Below are 20,510 nucleotides of genomic sequence, written 5' to 3'. Positions count from 1 at the left end.
CACTTTGAAAATACTCTGCAATAATAATCAAGACTTCTGAATAAGGAAAAAAGTCTTCCATAAATATTTCCATTTGTGCTTTTTCTTCATTTCCACATTTCTTTGCTTTATACAAATTTATAGGATCTCTGGTTATTTATCTTGTTATAGGCTACTTTAATTTGCAACAAACATTTCTTCTTTCTTTTGCTAAATCAGTGTGCTAAAAGTTTTTGTGCTCTGGAGTTGTTATATAAAAAAAAAGTAGTTATGTACTCACCATAACGTTTCATCTGAGTTATCGATTTTCATGTATCCTGAAAGGATGGGTTCGGTTACGAACCCTCGGAACTGACTTGGCCTCTTGCTAAAGCTCGTGGCAACCAAAAACTCTTGAGTGTCCCCTCTACCCACAATGCATCTGGTACATTACCTCAGATTGAGTTTGCTGACATAATAAGCAGAAGAGCCAGATAAGAGAGAGAGAGAGAGAGAGATACTAAATTCCAATGGGGACCATGTCTGGGTCAGTTAGAATTAAAAATAATAGCCAGATTGAAATGAGGAAGGAATAATCTGTTCTTCCAAAAGAATTAGGTGGGGGATGGAAGGATGGGAGATGAGGATACATGAAAACCGACAACTTAGATGGAACATTAAGGTGAGTACATAACTTCTTTATCTGAAGTTGTCAATTTTCATGTGAACCTCAAAGGATGGGACACAGTCCCCAGCTACCTTGTTTCCTGGGTGGACTAAGGAAGAATATTCCTAAGCACCATTGAGCCAAATGATGCCCTGCCCCTGAAGACCAGATCTCATTTGTAATAAGTGATAAAGGTATGGGGGTTAGCCAATGTTGCTGCTGTGCATATGTCATTCATGGTTGCTCTGGCTTGGAAAAACACTGACGTACCTATAGCCATTGTGGAATGGGCCTTACGTATTCTTGGTAGGGGAAAACCGGATTTGGAATATATAAAAGAAATGCAGCAGGCCAGACATTTTGCTAAAGTGACTTTGGATACAGCATGCCCCAGCTTAGTGTGAGAAAGAGAGATAAAAAGCTGATCCGCTTTTCTGAAAACTGTTGTTCTGTGAAGATAGAAATGTAACCGTCTGTGCACATCTAAGGTATGTAGGAAATGCTAGAATAGTTTGGGAAGAAAATGGGAAAATTAATACATTTATTGATGTTATTGGCAGAAAACATTTTTGGAAGGAATGAAGGGTTGGTTCGGAGTGAAACTCTGTCCTTATGAAAGACTAGATAGGAGGTTTGGATGAAAGGACTTGAATCTCTGAAATTCTTGCAGCAGAAGTACGTGTGACTAACAGAATGGTTTTCCAGGACAGGAATTTAAGATCACAAGTGTGGGCAGGTTAAAATGGCTGTTGAGTGATTCCTCAAACACCAAGTTGAGACTCCATGGTGGGGCAGAGTCCTTAAAAGGAGGTCTTAACAGTAGTACACCTTTAAAGAAGGACTTCCACAGTTTATGAGAGGCCACAGAAGAGTCATTGAAACCCATGTGAAAGTTGGAAATGGCTGCTAGTTGGACTTTAATGGTGGAGGGAGAGGCTCCACTGTCAAATAGGAATGCTACAAATTTGAGAATTTCATGAACTGAGGCTGAAAGGGGGTCAGTGTCATTCTGTAGGGCCCAATAAACATTTTCCATTTGCTAGAATACAGCTTTCTAGTGGAAGGTTTATGAAACAACAGTAGAATGCGGCGAACAGGGGAAGAAAGCATCGGTAGTAGTCTGGCTACTACTGCAAGTGGAGATACCAAGCCATCAGCTTGAGATTGTGAACGTTGGGATGTTGCATGCCTGTTGGGTGGGACAGAAGGTCTGGAAGTGTATCCAGTATCCAAGGCTTTTGATTAGGTGAGGTCAAAGGAAGGAGAACCAAATCTGTCGAGGCCAAAAGGGGGCTATGAGGATGACTCTGCTCTTCAACCTGTTGACTTTCTGAAGGAATTTGGGGATCAAAGGTGTTGGTATGAAGGCGTAAAGGAGACCAGGGAGTCAATCTTGAAGAGAATCCCTTGGGTTTTCCCCATTGGGGGGATCAGGGCAAAACAGCTGCTGCATTTGTTGTTCAGGAGAAAGGCAAAAAGATTGCACCAAGGCTGGCCCCAAGATCAGAAAATTCTATCCGATACTGTCTGACTGAGGGAACACTTGTGAGGTAGAAGAATGGACCTGCTTAATCTGTCTGCTATCACACTGCATTTCCCCAAAATGTGTATTGCTACAAGAAAGTGGTTTGATGAGATCACCCATTGCCACACATTCAGGGCTTCTCAACACAGTGGATAAGATCTGGTTCCCCCTTGTTTGTTGATATACCAGACTACTGCCATGCTGTCTGAATCCCAATCATCCCAGAGGAGTGTGTGTCCTGAAAGGCTTGCAATGCAAAAAGCACTGCCCTCATCGCTAGAACACTGATATGTAGTGAGGCCTCTACTGGGGACCAAATGCCTTGGACTGTCTTTCCACTGCAATGTCCCACCCCAGCAGGGAGGCGTCCGTGGTCACTATGGCCTTGGGCTGGGGGGGGGGAACGTCCCTGTAGAATCTGATGTGAATGAGTCTTCAAATATTGGTGACAGAAATTAGTGTGGACATGGGATAGGTAAGTATTGACCACTGTGCCGCAAGTAACCACTGACGAATCCACATAAGGTACCTGGCCAGGGGTACAAGAGTTATTGAAGCTGTCATGGAGCCCAGAGTTCATAGGATTAGTTTGGCTGGCACTTTGTTTTTGTTGATTATGCCCAAAACCTGAGTTTGAATTGTCTGTAGTATTTGTGGAGAGAAAGAGGCTATGGTGGTTCTTGTGTTTAATATGGTGCCTATAAATTCTAGAACTTGAGTTGGCTCTAGCTGACACTTTTTGAATTTGACAGTTATTCCTAAAAGAGGAACATGTTTGAAGAACCATTTGTCTAGCTTCTACGAGTTGATGCCTGGTTGTGGCAGTGAGGAAACACTCAGAATCCATGCATTCTCACGGGAGCTGCTACTACTGCCATGCATTTGGTGAACACCCTGGGGGCTGTGGTGAGACCTAAGGGCAGTACTCTGAACTGGTAATGACTGGCTCCCAGCTGAACTGTAAGAATCTCCTGGATTGCCTGTGCATTTTTATGTGATAGCACACATCCTGAAGCTCTATGAAGCACATCCCGTTGTCCTTTTCCAGGAATGGAAGTATGGACTGAACCATAACCATGCGGAATTTGGTTAGACAAACTGATTTATTCAGCCTGCTGAGATATAGAACAAGCCACTAGTCTGCTGTCTTTTTTGGCACTAAAAAGAACCTTGAGTACATTCCGGATCCTATCTAGTCTGAGAGAACCTTATGGATGACTAATTTTTCTAGCAAATTTTGAATTTCTAGTGCTGCCCGATTCCTTTGATTGGGTGGAACATCTGGGATTTTCTGTAAGGGCATGAGGACAGTAAGAAGGGAATAATATAACCTCTAGATAAGATTCCCTGCAACCATTTGTCTGAAGGTATTTGGAGCCAAGCTCTCTGGTGCAGGGAAAAAATTACCCCCGACTGCCTCCAGAGGAGGGTAGTGGGATCTCCTTACAGGACTGCTGAAAAGATTTACAGAAAAACAATCGGAAACTTAGGTTCCATGGACCCCCTCTGCCATGAGGGTGGTGCCTACCATTGGAGCTCCCCCCTCTGCCACTGGGGGAGCTGTCACTACGCGTGTCAGGAAAGGACCCTTAGGACTTTTTTAACCACATTTGTCCACCAATGCTTTGGTTCCTCGAGAAGGGTCTCTGAGGAGTGAAAAAATATATGCCTACTGCAAAAAGGGTTTTTCCATCTTTCTCATACCTAGTAAGTCACAAAACACATCCAGGGATGTCTCCTTAAGGTTGCACCTGAACTGATGGCTCGTCATCCCTTCGGCTGCATGAGAAATGAGCATCATGGACGAGTTGGAAATGGAAGTGAGGGCGGCCAACTGAGAAGTTACGGAATCATGAACCTTGTCAGAAACAGCTCCTGAGAGGGTATCTGAAAGTTCTTTAATCAGATCCCTCTGCAACCGCAAAGTGTGCTAGGTAATTCAAAGACCATAATAAAAAAGTCGATGAAGCATAAACTCACTTTTCTAGCCTATCCATTGTCCTGGATTTCCTATTAGGAGGATGAACAGAGGAACTTTCATCTACCAGTTCCTTTTTGGTGGCTGTTGCCATGACCATGGCATCTACTGGTAAGCCTTTTGTCCAGAAAGGTTTGTCGGAGGGTGCAGTAATGATCTTATCTGGTCTCCTGGGTATTGGCTCAACAGAATCAGGGGCCTTCCACAGCCGATGTGAGATCAACTCAATGAGCTCATCAATGGGTGGGGTCACCCAGGAGGTAGACGGTCGGGTGCCAAAGGCCTGCAGGTACACACATTCCTCCAACGCAAGACTGTTGGACTGCCAACCACCTCTCTGTTTCAAAATTTCCAGGATGTCTCCAAAGGAGATATCATCAGGAGGTGATCAGGGGATCCTTCTCCTTCCTCAAAAATCTGTGTCCTTAGTGAATGATTCTTCAGGGGAATCAATGTTTCCTCTTACACTTCTTCCAATGAACCTCCTTTATGGGATGCTCCAGGGAGGTATTGGGAAAGGATATTCATGAATGTGGGAGTTCCTGAGGTCTTGACACCTGCTGTCCTGCTAGACAGAGTGGATGAGACTCTGGTTCAAGGAGAGACTTGGAAACCTGTTCTGAGGGGGTGGAGCTGACTGGTGTCTTGGTGAAGATAAGGCCCTCTCCACTGCCTCAAAAGTCAATACACCAACAGTAGTAATGGAGCCCAGGCCTGAAAGAACATAGCTTGGCCCCGCAGTCTTCCCTCGACCGGGGCAGATCCCTTGCAAGATAGAAGCCGGAGCCAAGCTGAGCCACGGTGAGGCTCTGAGGATGAGAGGATTCTGATAAAATTTGGGTCAACTCAAGCTCCTCGGAACTGAAAGGACAGGTTTGGCTCTGGGAGCTCTCTGTTAACAAACAAAACAAAGAACATAGGGATACAATTTGTGCCAATGAAGAGGACAACTTCAGTGGCAAAGCAGTCGGTGCCTGACAACTCGGAACTGAAGGCTCTGAACTTACAGCAGAAGTCAGGGGAGGAAAAGTGCAAAGACAAAGGCAGACTTGGTGATATTTGCAATGAAATGGAACATAGAGAGTTATTTTGGATTCTATACTTACAAGCTGATAAGGAAGGGGGCATGAATGATAAGGTCTCTTTAAAGCCTAAATTAAAGAAAATGAGAGGCTAACAAGTTCTTTGTTGCTATATCATGTGACTTATTCTGTTTTACTAATTATTTGCCATTTATTTAGATGTGTTTCATTCTATGTATGGTCTGATAAAGTAGACTGTTCTATGAAAGCGCTTACCTTGTATTTTAGTTTATTTTATTAATAAAAGTTTTTGCCAACCGCCTATACAGCACTATTATTTTTAACTGTTGATTTATATATTTTATGTGCTGTTGGTTTTTTGCTTGGTTTGTCGTTTTAATAACTTTTTTCTTTTTGTCTACATCTGTGAGGCCATTCATGTTCCAAAATAATATGGACAGTGTAGCCATTACGATAAGAAGTTATCACTCCCACATATATATGACCGTTTTTTAAATGTCTATTCCCAGCTCTTTTTATTACATGCACCCACTAATGTTTGGCAGATTAATCTTTTATACAGTTGTTTTTTTTGTCATCTCCTTTTGAACCTATGTCACATTTTAAAAGACTTTTTGTTTCACGGAAACCATCAAACAAAAAATACACCACAGAACACCCCAATAATTTATTAACTTAAAACTAACACAAAACTATGCACATCTTCAAATAATGAAGTTTAACTCTCCAGATAGAGAAAATTGCCCTAAATCGACAGATGCACTGAAAGGCACTATCTAACCTATCATTAAGGTTATCCATGCAAAGAAGCATGTTACAGCCTGTGTTCCTACTTATACTAATTGCTCTCTCTTCTTGTCTTATCTTTACTCTCCTCCCAGATGTGAAAAACAGCTTGCATGCTTTCAAAAAACATAAACTTTTAAGCTTAAAAAGTGCTTGGGCTTTTACCGGCTGCCCCTGTAGTCAGCTTTTCTCCATGGAAACATAAGAACAAAATGTACAGCTGCCCTCAGCTGCAGACTTTTCAACTCACACTGAACATTTATTTGCTACAGGAAAACTTTTCATTACATTCAGTGTTCTCTTATTTCCTTGCTTAAATAAAATAAAAAAACTTATTAGATTAAGTCAAGGCCTTAATCTAGACATTTACTTATGGAAAACTTAGAGAAAACATATCAACTCACTCACACCCCACCCCCACCCTCAACAACCCAAAATTGCAGCCTATTAACTTAAATGTACTTTTGTCCAGCTTTTCTTTTTACACTGTAATGCCTACATTTCTTAAAACTAAAAGAAGAAATGAACTTGTTTACTTTAGCATCTTTATCAGATACAGTAAATGAAAATGCTTTACTTTATATCATGAAACGCTTTATACAAATACTGTTAAGAATGAAAACTTTTGTTTTACTTTTTTTTTGCTTACTTTTAATGTTCTTTCAAAACAATAATGACATGAAGTGGAGTATATGCCTTTCAGTCTCCCCACAAGTTTAACAAAATCAACAAATGTCCAATCTTTCCACTTTTTCTTGTAAAGCAATATTTCTCAAATGTGGCTGATGCTTTATAATCTCACATTTATTCATTAATTTCAGTTTTGCTGGTCTTCTCCCTGTTCATCTCCATCTCCCAAACCCAGACTCTGGTTCAAGTCCAAGACACAAAAAATTCTCTAGTCAACTCCTGTTCTTTTTTTCTCTCTCTCAAGAATTTTCCTTTCGAACACTTGAAAAGGTTTCACTGGCAAAGTCTCTCTATGCGTTAACAGAAGAATGACAAACAGAGTCACCTTCAGTTTGATGGCTCACTTTTTGTTGGACAAACTTTTATATTTCCTCCTTAGACTGTTCTGCATCAAAATAGGACTTTGATCCCCCAGGAAAGAAATATCCCAAAGTCAGCTGGATAGAGCAGCTTGAATCTCACACCTGCCTCTCTTCATTTCCTGATTGCTGGGATAAATTTGCTTCTCTTCTGTATGGTGTACAGTGAATAATCGTTTCCCCCAAACACTACACTGTCTCCAATTTTTAGTAATTATAATAATAATACAAAGGTTTTGGCTGTTTTCTCATGGTCAGGTTTGGAGCATAAACATGATATGCCCTTTCAATTAACAAATCCTGTTGTGGAGTACCAGTCCAGATGCTTATTTGTGCATTCATATAATTAATACAATCTGTTCCTTCCAGTTTCTCTGGTAAAGAAGAAAATATCAAGTCTTCTGTATGTACAAGTTCTCTATTACAATCATTTTTGAAACATCTAGTCTTGAGCAGTCTCATACTCAGCCATCCTTTTCTTCATTTTAACCTCTTGATCTTTGCAGTTTTATCAACTCATCCGAATATCTTTTTAAACGTTCGTCCAATTTTTCCATATGTTTTGTTATACAAGTTGATATATTCCTTCAATGTTTCTTTTATTTTAACCAGCTCTGAGCGCATCTGATTTATTATTTTCCCCCACTAGATTACTAGAATCTATGTCTTGCACCAGAGCTGAAGCTTGAACTGCTATTTGCTGAACAGCTACAGGATTCTTCCTAGTCAGTGTTCTCTTCACCTTTTCTAAACGATTTTCTTTCAGGCTCTCTAAATTTCTTTTTTACTAGCAGCCAGGCATTGTACTTTCTAGCACTAAGTACACTGCCTGGACACCAGCAGTATACTTAACAGTAAATGAATTTACTAAAACTGGAAAAATTACTGGCCCTGCTCTGTTTTTACTTTTTCACACTAGAAGAACTGAAATTGTGCTTTTGTTCAGTATGCACCACCCTGAAAGTCCCCCAAAGTTATCAGTCCCATCATGAAATATGAATGGCATCATAGGCACAGACAAAAAGCATAGTATGTTGAATTATATCAAGAGGTGTATGTTACAAACAGCAAAGTTTCAGGAGACACACCTGGATAGAAATGAGCATCTGAACTTATATATATGTAAAAAAAAAAGGGGGGGGGGATTCCAGAACAGTTATTCGGTAAAGTACCAGGGACAAAGGAAAAGTGGAATAATAATAATGATTGCAGGATGGGGCTCCAATAGTGATATAGGAGGACAAAAACAATTCCTTATTACTATACATCTACCTTTGTTATTATCTAGAAAAAATTACATTGGCATGTATTTATATTCCACCTAACTCTACTATTAAGGATCTTAAGAGAATTATGGGAGAGGTGATCAGCTTCCAGCAGATGGGTGGGGACTGGAACTTTTTATTTAATAGTAAAGATGTATCAGGGGACCTAGAAGAGAAATCTAACAAAAGAGGAGAGATTTCTGAAGAACTATATTAGTATATTTGGAATGGAATATGTCAAATTACTAGTAGAAACACCCAGACAGAATTTACATAATATCCAAGGTACAATAACTGAGCTAGACTGAACAAAAACTGAATTTCACAAGAGCAAGGGTATTTAACTGAAAGTTTTGAAGAACATCCAATATGTATTTCAGATCATGCACATATAAAAAGCAAATGAGGCATTGGTACTTTCCTACTTAAGTATTAATGATAGACAAATTTAATGAACAGGTAGTGAAAATTCATGACTGGTATGGTACTCAAAAAATTAGCCTTATTTGCAGATATTACTTTGTATTTGATAAATCCAGAAAAAGATATGTCAAGTGTTGTGGAACATTTTGAGATGGTCTCAGTTTTTTTCAGGATATAAAATAAAGGAGGACAAAACAAAGGTTATATCTTTAAATTGTGTTCTCACACAACATGTGAATTGGTTCAGCAATACCCATAATTATGGCGACATGATAAGATGAAGTATGTAGGTACTTGGATTATAAATGATTATATTATGGCAGCTAAAGTTGTGTGGGAAGACACCTTTCTTTGACAGAGTATCACCCGAACTTGTGCCTTTAGTCTCTGAAGCCTGTGTAGAGGAAGTGAGATCAGGCTTGACTGGGTGTTGAATATTGCCCGTATGAATTCCAGTTGTTGTGATGGTTGAAGGTTTGATTTCTCCCAATGTATGGTGATGTCTAGTGGCTCCACTAGAGCCAGTGTGTAGCGGAGGGCCCTGACCAGAAGAAGCTTGGAGGGGGTGGAGAGGAGCCAATCATCTAGGTATGGAAACATCTGGAATCCCTGAAGTCTCAGATGAGCTGTTACCACTGCAATGCATTTCGTGAACACTCTAGGGGCCATTGAGAGACCGAAAGGCAGGGCTCTGAACTGGTAGTGATTGGCTCCCAACCGGAATTGAAGGAGGCTCCTGGAGCACTTGTCCATCTTGATATGATAATAAGCATCCTGGAGATCTAATGAGCAAATCCACACACCCTCCCACAGAAAGGGAAGGATGGTTTGAATCGTGACTATGCGGAATTTGGTCTGAACTACAGATTTGTTTAGTTGGCTGAGATCAAGAATGGGCCTCCAGTCCCCTGTTTTCTTTGGCACCAAAAAAAATCTTGAGTAGAACCCTGATCCGCACTGATCTGGGGGGACCTGTTGGATGGCTCGTTTTTGACATAGCTTTCGTATTTCAGAAGCTGCCTCCTCCCTTTGACTAGGTGGAACATGGGGAAGGGATTTTGGAGGTCTTGGATAAGTTATTAGGGGAATATGGTAGCCTCTGGTAATGATTCTCTGCACCCACTGATCATTCGTAATGGAGAGCCAGGCAGCTTGGTGCAGAGAAAAATGCTCCCCGACTGCTTCCAGAGGAAAGCAATCGGGCAGCGCCTCAGGAGCATTGATACAGTCTACCCGAGAAGGAATCTCTGGAGTCCTGGTTACGGGGACCCCCTCTGCCCCGAAAGGGAAGTCATCTATTACTGGAACCCCCTCTGCCTCTGGAGGAGTCCTCACCATATGCGTCTCAGAAAGGACCTTGAGACATCTTGTGCCACATCTTTTCCCTCCTCTAATTCCTGGAGAAGGAACGCTGAGGTTGGGAAAAGTGTAGGCCAAAGGAAGACAAGGTCTTCCCATCTTGCTCGCACCTGGCTAATGTATCCTTGACCTTAGCACCGAACAGAGCAGATGGCTCAATAGGGGCATTTAGAAAGGAAGACCTGAAGGAGTCCGCGAGGTCGCAAATGCACATCCAGGCATGGCATCTCATGACTATGCCTGCACCCGGAGCTTTTGCTGCTCCTTCGGTTGTGTGTGACAGCAACCTCAAGAATGAATTAGATATTGATTCTAGGATGGCAAGTTGGGAAGCAACTTTATCTCGTGGTCCATCCGATACTCGGCACGCAAGGTTTCTGGACTGTCCGGAGGTAAGATCTCTCTGGAGCCTCGTAAAATGTGCCAGAAAGTTCAGAGACCTAACTGCAAAGGTTGCTGATGCAAAGACCCGCTTCCCTAACCTGTCCACTGCCCAGGACTCTCTGTTGGGCAGGTGAACAGCAGGACTCTCTTCTGCAAGGTCCTTTTTCGTGGCTGCTGCCATGACCATAGCGTCCCCTGGCAAACCTCTAGACCAATGGGGTTGATCCTCTGGAGAGGAGAGTACCTTGTCTGATCTCCTGGGGATGGCCTCAATGGAGTCAGGGTTCTTCCATGCCCATAGCACGATGAGTTTAACCAACTCAGCGGGGGGGGGGGGGTCACCCAAGAAGTAGAGGGCAGAGAGCGAAAGGTCTGCAGGAATATGGATTCCTCCCAGGAAGGGTTGGAGGACTTCCAGTCATCCCTCTGTTTCAAGATTTTCATGATGTCTCCGAAGGAGACATCGTCAGGGGGTGACCGTGGGGACCCTTCCCCATCATCGTAGTCCATAGCTTCTGTGAGGGACTCCTCTGGGGAGCCCATGTGTTTCCTCTTACACACCCATTTCTGAGGGGGGTTTTCAGTGGGAGCATACGAAGACGACTCAGAAAGGGAAATACCCTGGACAGGGGTTTCCTGGGTCTTGTGCTCTCGTAGTCCTGGGGGTTGGCCTTTGACAACTGTGGCTCAGAAGGAACTGGGGGAATAACTAATGGAGGAGGATTGCTATCAGCAAGCACCCTCTCCATCACCTGGAAAGCGGGCCTGCCCAAAGAGAAGTGGGATCCCAGAACCGAAAAAGACAAAATCGGAACCGGGGTCACACCCCTCTCCAGACGGTCCACCCTCGGACACGGAGCCTCAAGAAGACTTGGAGTGGTAGTCACCCTCAGATCCGAAGTCAGGACTGACAAAACTGTCGGAACAGAGACTGGAACCAGAGGTTCCACCCCCCCAAGCATGAGCTTGAGGAAGGGTGGGTTCCGATGGAACTGACACCCAAAGGGGTCTTGGGGCCTCAGACAGTGTCGTCTGCACCAAGGAAGGGAGTCCTCTAGTAAAAGTTAGATAAATGAGCCTTGGAACAGAGGGATCCAAGGGAGGATAGTAAGTAGGAGTTGCTGGAGAAATAGACCCAAAGCCTGGAGTGGGATAGGGTCTAGGCGGATTTGAAATTCCCCTGGCAGTCAGCAGTTGGTCAAAAAGGTGCACCACATCCAATTCGGAAAGGTGGATCTCACCGATGCCCCTGAGGGGGAATCATGCTGGTCCAAAAAGGGGCTGCAGGCTTGTCCGGCAAACGGGTCTACAGTAGACGAGTATCAGGTCCGTGGTGCATCACAGAATGGCACCGATTCCAATTCTGAACTGGCAACAACGGTATGGTTGGAGCCATGAATGGGCTCGGAGCTGAAGTTACAATAGGGGTGGATGACAAAAACAGTTCCGAGGTAATTGTTGGAACTGATATCAGAGCAGAAATGGGCGATGTCGGTGCAGAGACAGAAACCAATAAGCTGGTCAGAACCGAGGCAGAAGACGGTGCCGTAGTCATCGGTGCCGGGGTAGGTGCTGACGAGGCGACCTCGGTAAGCTTCGCTGGAGCCAAGCTCGGAGCTGATGTAGTAGTTGGCACCGAGGAGGCAGAATGGTGTTCTGATGAGGACTTATGGGCCTTGTGTTTGTGACTTTTATCTCTGTCATCGGCTGGTGAAGAGAGGTCTGAGCGAGGATATTTCTTGTCCATAGAAGGAGGGGATGAGACCTCCATCGTAGAAACAGCCTCTGAAAAAGGCGAAGCAAGTAGGCCCTTTAAAATCAGTTTGTTATGACATTCATTCAGCGTCCGCTGACTGAAGCTAGCACAAATATCACACGGGGGTTTCACCGACAAATGCGGAACCCCCAAACAGTACACACACTCTTCATGGAGGTCACTATTCGGTAGTTTACCACTGCAAGAAGAGCAGTGTTTAAACCCTGTAGTTCCCTTCTTTTCAGACATCCCAGAACACACACTCACACAAAAGGGAAAGAGTAATGAAAGAGAGTTAATGAAGAAGAAAGAGAGGAAATACCAACAATGGTAACAAGATACCACAAGGGTAGAAAGTTAGGAAATACCAACAATGGTAAAAAAGAAGTACCTGTGGGTAGAGCTGAAACAATATAGATATCAAGAACAGATTATAAAGAGGAAAAAAACTTTTGCAAAACTTGTAAATATATCAGAAAAATCACTTAGCTAGAGAGCTCAGTGAAACGCTGCTATGTGGCTGCTCAGCAAACGAGATCTGAAGTAACTGAGCAAAGGGCACTGTGGGTAGCAGCTGAGCTAGAGAGTTTTTTGGTGCACGCAAGCTTGGTATAAGGCCAACTAGGTTCCGAGGGCTTGGAACTGAACCCATCAGTGATGAATAGGAAGAAGATTAACAACTTCAGATAGGAATTTAGAAAAGTAAGGTGCAGGTTTAGGGTTAGTAGGTATTGGTAAGGTCGTGCAAGAGGTTTCAATGTTTGGGGTATACCAGGAATATGCATTCAGCTCATCAAGCCTCAAATGTAAAAGACTCCTTCAGCAGGTGAATAAGAGCATGTACATGCGCAAGGAAGCACAATGGCCCCCACATTATTATAGATTGCATATCCCTCACCAAAGGAGAGGAGAAAGGACTCCTAAACACCCTCACTGCTAGGATGCAGGCATGAGCACAAGCAATCTGTATGGTTGCCTGGATGGATCCCCCACCCCCACCCTGAGCTGAGAGAGGCCTAATGGTCAACATGCATGGAAGCAAAAAAAAAAAAACAAATAATAATACGGTAAAACTAAAAGTGAACAAATTCTAGAATAAACAATACATAACCAAAGAGGTATCTCATCTGCTTTATCAGGTCTCAGAGAAAGCACACCTCAAATACTGTGTGCAGTTCTGGAGGCAATGTAAGGAGGGGGAACAAGATAATGAAATGAATCAAAAGGGAAAGCCAGTAAAATTTTGTGTATGATGAATAGGAAAATATATAATTAGAGACTAAACGGTCTACATTTTTGGGGGGTGCACCATACATGGGTGTAGATGATCATGCTGGGAAGATGTAATGATGTCATCCTAAACAGGCAGTATAACATGAAGTGCGCAGAGGTTGCAGACTTCAAGGACCAACTACTACCTGAAACTGAAAAAGTATGTCTTCACACAAATGACTATGGATCATTAAAATGGACTGCCAGAATGGTTGGCGGTGAAGGAATCCATGGATGTATTCAAGAGGCTGTAGCATAGGTAGTGAGGAGAAGGGATGGATAAGAGAACGCATGACATTAAAAGCTCTTAGAAAAACTAATTGGGCCAGCTCCTTCTGTCATCAAGGAAGTGTAACATAAATATGCAGACTTCATCACTTAAAGCTGGTGCATTTAAAGTTTCATTAACAATGCCACAAGATACGTGCCTTCCAACAACTAATTTTTAGTAAATAAGTCAGCAGTCAGCATCAGAACTGGTCACAGCATGAACTTTAGCATTCTAGGACATGGAACTGCAACAAGATGCCAAACTACAAGCTCTAAGAAGACTACTTCAAGGATGCAGCCTAATGAAAAAGAAGATCAACAGTATAGCATAAAACAGTGACCAAATGCAAACAAAGATATCATACATTTTTAAAAATATATTTCATAAAATTGCATGAAAATACAATATACATAAACTCTTCTTATTAACATATATTTAGAAACCATACGTACCTCATCTGAAACCTTAAATCTTTTCAGTAGTGCAACCACTTTCTGTTTGAAGTTCTGCTGCTGCTTTAAATGAAGACAAAAGAAGTCTGAGCAATTTCAAATGGTGAATATTACTCGTAAAGTTCTGCACACTATATATATTTTGCCAAAAATACTAATTGTTGGAATATCTCCCCATCAGCTAAGCAATGGCGGTCTTCAACAAAACAGAAGTAAATGTGATATAGTACAGCTGTACAAGTCAAACTTACCATAACTGCAGATGTTCAAATAACCACTGCAGCAGTAGCCTTATTTATATAGGTTATACCCTGTCAAGGATATAAAGGCCAGTCAGTTTCCAAAGCTTCAGGGTACCTTCTATGCACCCCAACTGTCAAGAAGCTCAAACTGAGCTGACTAAAAGACAAGTTTGGGTGCAAAGCCCTTCAGGGCTTTCCTTCCAGCAGACAGATAGGCTGAGCCCTGAAAGTACAACGCTAAGAACAGCAAAAAATGTACACACCCTGGCATAAAAAATGCACTAAAAACACGGGGGATGGACGAATGGAGTGGCTATTGCAGCAGTGTCATCTGAATATCTAGTGTTATGGTAAGTTCAACTTACACAGCCGTACTATGTTTTTCATAGTAAACACTGCTGTAGTAGCCTTAGCTATAGCTAACCATATTAGGGAGGTGGCAAAAGGGTCCAAGAGCCTCTGAAGAATGGTTCTAGCAAAGCTTAATCTAGGCCTAGAGAAGGAATCAAGCTTACAGTGATTTGCAAAAGTATGTACAGAGGATCACGTAGCAGCCTCTAACCCTTTCCTAAAAGTCATAGATTAAACCAAGGCCCTGGCAGAGAGAGGCCACTGGTCCAAAAAGGACATATGTCATCTAAAAAGCACCCGTAAAAGTTCCAATGTTGCTTATACTCTGAAGTAAATACATATTTGTTTTCCCAATACAGGAGAATGATGTTACCATACGTTGGGGCACAATGTGCCCCCATTGCCACTCCCTTCAATTGTTTATAATATTCTCCCTGAAAGAATATAAAATTATTCTTGAGAACTAAGTCCATTAAAATTAAGCAAGTATGAAATACACCAAAGGGAATATCTCCACAATCAGCTAAAAATTCCTCGAACCATCCAAGCCCCACATCGTTTGAAATACATGTAAACAAATCCACTACATCAAGGGTGATAAAAGTACTTGTGTTGGATTGTTGTGTGTTATCTATATGTTTTAGGAGGTCCCAAGAATCCTTAAGAATGTTCACATTCTTAAGTACTATGTTTTTAAATTGTAATCTATGCATCTTGCTAAGGATGCAGTTACTGATCCTTCTGCTGAAACGATAGGCCTGAGGGGTGGGTCAGTAGTGTTTTTGTGGACTTTTGGTATGCCAAAGATAGAGGAGACTCTGGGTTTGTCAACATTTAAAAAGTTATACGTCTCCATATTGATGAGCCCCTCTATCAGTAAATCATTAAGACACATGGAAAATTTTTTATGTGCAATATTAACTTCGTTTAAAGAAACTCTTGCATATGTCTCATCATCACTAAGCAGGTCGAAAATTTTGCCTTCGTAGCTAATGTGATCTATTAGAACAACCCCCACACACACACACACACACACTTGTCAGGCTTCATGGTTCTAAGATTTTTGTTTTCCTTAAAATCATATAAAATATCCTTCTCATTGGTTAAATTGGGAGTCACTTTATTATGTTTAAGCAGTTCCCTTAATTCTTTTTCTACCACCAGTTCAAAATTCCTAAGCTGGGGGTGTAGTGGAGGGTTAAAGGTGGTTCTCTTCACTAGTCTATTGTGAATAATCCTTTTTTCTTGTCCATTAAAAAATATTTTTTTTGTCTAATAAATAATTTAAAATCAACTAATAAATTCACCAAGTTTGATAGATGTGGGGAAGATATAATGAGAGCTATTACCAAAAACAAGGGAATAGAAATGGAAAATGTTTTTAATCAGAAAGTATTAACAATAGTATTGTTAGTGATTTATTGTTTAGTATAGACACTGAAAAGGTGAAGTATTTTGATATTTTGAATAGCACTGAAGTAAAATGTAAGAAAATACAGGGTAGAAAAATCATGAAAATAGAGATATACTAATGAATATAGTAACAAGACACATTACCCTAAACCTAAACCCTTTAGGGTAAACAATTGTTTGGGGGGTGAAAATGATAGAAGATGGGCATATACCGAGAATAATAACCAGGATGACCAAGAAAATTTAGACATACAGGACCCTTTAGAATTTCCACCCCCGAGGAGGTTGGAAAGGTTGAGACAAAACGATCCTGTGAATTACAGGCATGGGAACCAAGTACAGAAGGGTTGGGCACCACAGGATCGAACTTATTGGAGCTAGAATTACAGGAGGAAATTACACAAGATGGCTGCATATTTAGTTATAATGGTTTTAATATATTTAACTATATTAACACTATTACTAAAGGGCATTTTAATTTATTTTTAAAAGGATTCACCTTTATACCCAGGGTAAAAATAAACTTGGTGAATTTATTAGTTGATTTTAAATTATTTATTAGACAAAAAAACTTAGAATTATTTTTTAATGGACAAGAAAAAAGGATTATTCACAACAGACTAGTGAAGAAAAGCACCTTTAACCCTCCACTACACCCCCAGCTTAGGAATTTTGAACTGGTGGTAGAAAAAGAGAACTGCTTAAACATAATAAAGTGACTCCCAATTTAATCAATGAGGAGAAGAATATTTTATATGATTTTAAGGAAAACTAAAATCTTAGAACCATGAAGCCTGACAGGGGTGGGGAGGTTGTTCTAATGGATAACATTAGCTATGAAGGCAAAATGTTCGACCTGCTTAGTGATGATGAGACATATGCAAGTGTTTCTTTAAACAAAGTTAATATTGCACATAAAAAAATTCCATGTGTTGTAATGATTTACTGATAGAGGGGCTTATCGATATGGAGACTTATAATTTTTTAAATGTTGACAAACCTATCTTTGGCATACCAAAGGTCCACAAAAACACTACTGACCCACCACTCAGGCCTATTGTTTCAGCAGAAGGATTAGAAAATGCACCCTTAGCAAGATACATAGATTACAATTTAAAAAAACATAGTACTTAAGAATGTGAACATTTCTGAGGACTCTTGGGACCTCCTAAGACGTATAGATAACACACAACAATCCAACACAAGTACTTTTATCACCCTTGATGTAGTGCATTTGTTTACATGTATTCCACACGATGTGGGGCTTGGATGGTTCGAAGAATTTTTAGCTGATTGTGGAGATATTCCCTTTGGTGTATTTCATACTTGCTTAATTTTAATGTACTTAGTTCTCAAGAATAATTTTATATTTTTTCAGGGAGAATGTTATAAACAATTGAAGGGAGTGGCAATGGGGGCACATTGTGCCCCAACGTATGCTAACATCATTCTCCTATATTGGGAAAACAAATATGTATTTACTTCAGAGTATAAGCAACACTGGAACTTTTACGGGCGCTTTTTAGATGACATATGTCTTTTTTGGACCAGTACTGATGCTTCTTGTGCTTGTGTGTTCATTTCATTGTGTTTTAGTATTAAAGCACTTGTGTGATGGATCTGCTGGTCTCTGGTGCCTATTTTTTGGTTTAATAGTCTGTTTTAACACTGGTTGCCCATTCTTCTTACCTTCACAAGAAACGAACAATTGATCTGAAAGATTTACTTCTGTTAAGAATAGTACCTCAGTTGTCTGTGGACATTCAAGATATGAAGCATTCTTTCTCCCTCATTTTTAGATTCAAGAAAGAAAATGGGGAGATGGATAGTTTGGCTTAAAGTAAACGCAGATACCACTTTAGACATAAAAGGATTAGTTCTTAAGGAAACCATGTTCCTGTGGAAAATAAGATAGGGTTGACTTACTGACTCAAATACCCTTCGTGTACAGGTCAGAGCAATACGTAAAACTATTTTTCATATTAAGTACCTCAAAGCCTGCCAGATAAGCATGTTGAAAAGGAGCAAGTGTAGCTTCTCCAACACAAAATTATAATCTCAAGCAGGGGCCACAGGTTTTCTAGGAGACATCTTATGCACAACCCCTTTCTCTAGAACATTTTGACACGCGACAGCATTGAAAGAGGAGGATATATGGGCAGACGTGTTGAAACTAATGATAAATGAATATTGACAGAGGAATAAGAAAGGCCATAGGATTTTAACTCGCACAACATTATAAAACCAGAGTACAACTAGCCCTTGGTGATTGGTGGTTATGTTGTTGGTACCAACTAGAAAAACTTTTCCATTTGCTAATATATGATTTTTGTTTAGTAGGCTTTCTTGCCTCCAATAGTACCTGCTGCATATCCTCAGAAAATTGGTGCCTAAAAGAAATTAAGACCCTAACATCCAATCAAACACCCCTGGGTCTTGTGAGAGTAAATCCAGTCTGAGGAAGCTTGTGATAATTGCCCCAGCTCATTTCTAAAAGAAGGGGGAACCATGATTGCCTGGGCAAGAAAGGAGTCACCACAATGATCTGGGGGATTCCTTCTGAATCTTTGGAAGTACCCAGGACATTACTGGAAAGGGCAGAAAGGCATACAGGAGAATTCCTGTGAAAAGAAAAGCATTTGTCTTCTAGTCCTGGAACAGAATTCTGCCAGTTGATTATTCAGAGAGGAGAAAAGGGGACCCCCAATCTAGTTTCCATTCATGACAGTTTGCCACACAATTTAGCTCCAATGCAATGTAGGATGCCTGTAGAGTGAGACTGTGCTGTAAAGCTATATCCTAAGCTCCCATGGCTAGTCTGCAAAGGGGATAAGACCCAGATTTCCCCTTACTTTTGATGCATCGTATGACTGTGGTGCTATCTCTAACCACTTGAAGAGGTCCAGGGGACCACAGATGGTTCAGAAAGTTAACTGCCTTGATCAGGTCAAGTATCTCCTTGATATTTATGTGCTTGCATCTGCCATGGTGTCCCATATTCCCTTTAGAACCCACTTGCCATTTCTTAAACGTCTGTCTACCTAAATCCTGTTGAGGTTTTTTCTTCTGCTATTTTGCCAAAAATGGATGAAAAGAATGAAAATCCCTTGGAACATTTGGAAAGAGGAGGGCTGAAAAAAATCTTAGAGCTTCCCTGGATCAGCTTGCCCCTTTCATCACCTTTTGATCACCTCTGCAGTAGACAGGTCAAACATTACATATATATCTAAGGGAGAATTTAAAATCTCATTTTTTACATCTGGGAGGTTCTGAGAATCCAGCCAAGAAAACCTCCTTAAAACAGAACCAGTGGCCATAGCCTGGAAGAAGTAGCAGAGTAATAAACATTGCAAAGAATGAGTAGTGACCTGTGCAGTATAAGAAAAAAGAAGTTATGTACTCACCATAATGTTTCATCTGTGTTTTCATTTTCATTTACCATCAACATCAACGTATGGGTTCAGATCCAACTCAGCCACTATTTACAGCTCATGGAAGCCTACAAACTCTCGAGCTCCTATCTACCCACAACGCCTCGCTGCTGTCCCCCTCAGATAATACTTAGAGTTTGAAAGAAAGGAAGACAGTAGCAAGTAAAAAAAAAAAAAAAATATATATATATATATATATATATATATATACACACACACACACACACACACACACACACACATATACACACACACACAGCCCACCACTGGAGTTCAAACCATAAGGTATTTAAGGAGTACTAGAATGCTTGTGGGGAGTTGATTATAAATGAAAATGGACAACATGGATGGAATGTTATGGTGAGTACATAACTTCTTTATCTGATGTTGCCAATTTTTCATCAACATACGGAACAGCGTCCCCAGCTACCTGAGCCCTGGGTGGACCTAAGGAAGGATGTTCCTAACAACTGCCAAACCAAAGGCTGTTCTCTCGTCAAGACCAGACCTGATTTGTAGTGGTTGATAAAGGTATGTGGATTTGATCAAGTAGCAGCTGTACAAATATCATCCATGGAACATGGAAACTCTGGACCGAAAATCCGTGGAAATCGCCATAGAACTGGTGGAATGAGCTCTTACAGGTTTGTGGATGGGCGCATTCATTTTTTATACACCAAGGAAATACATTCAGTTATCCATTTGGCCATAGTTACTTTCTTAACGGTTTGTCCCAACTTATGGTGTGCAAAGGAAATGAAAAGTCAGTCTGACTTCCTGAAATCCTTTGTACAATGCAAACAGTGGCATAACTGTCTATAAACATCCAAGGAATGCAGTTAAGAATTCCCCTTGGTTACTAAAATTTGGAAAGAAAACTGGAGG

The 20,510-nt window shown here is 41.1% G+C and overlaps 1 protein-coding gene across 1 annotated transcript in view; it reads right to left on the bottom strand.

Moving 5' to 3' along the window:
* PACS2 (phosphofurin acidic cluster sorting protein 2) overlaps positions 1-20,510 on the bottom strand; it is a 1,734,969-nt gene that overhangs the window by 1,133,923 nt on the left and 580,536 nt on the right. The window contains exon 9 of the mRNA XM_044073533.1: positions 14,189-14,248. Within this exon, the coding sequence (XP_043929468.1) occupies positions 14,189-14,248 (60 nt within the window). The remainder of the gene's footprint in view (positions 1-14,188; positions 14,249-20,510) is intronic.

The sequence above is a fragment of the Protopterus annectens genome, chromosome 6.part0 (assembly GCF_019279795.1).
Source record: "Protopterus annectens isolate FY-2018-M chromosome 6.part0, PAN1.0, whole genome shotgun sequence".
In the NCBI taxonomy this organism is placed as follows: domain Eukaryota; kingdom Metazoa; phylum Chordata; order Ceratodontiformes; family Protopteridae; genus Protopterus; species Protopterus annectens.
Note: the sequence above shows the minus strand (reverse complement) of the source record. Positions and strands in the feature narration are given on the sequence as shown.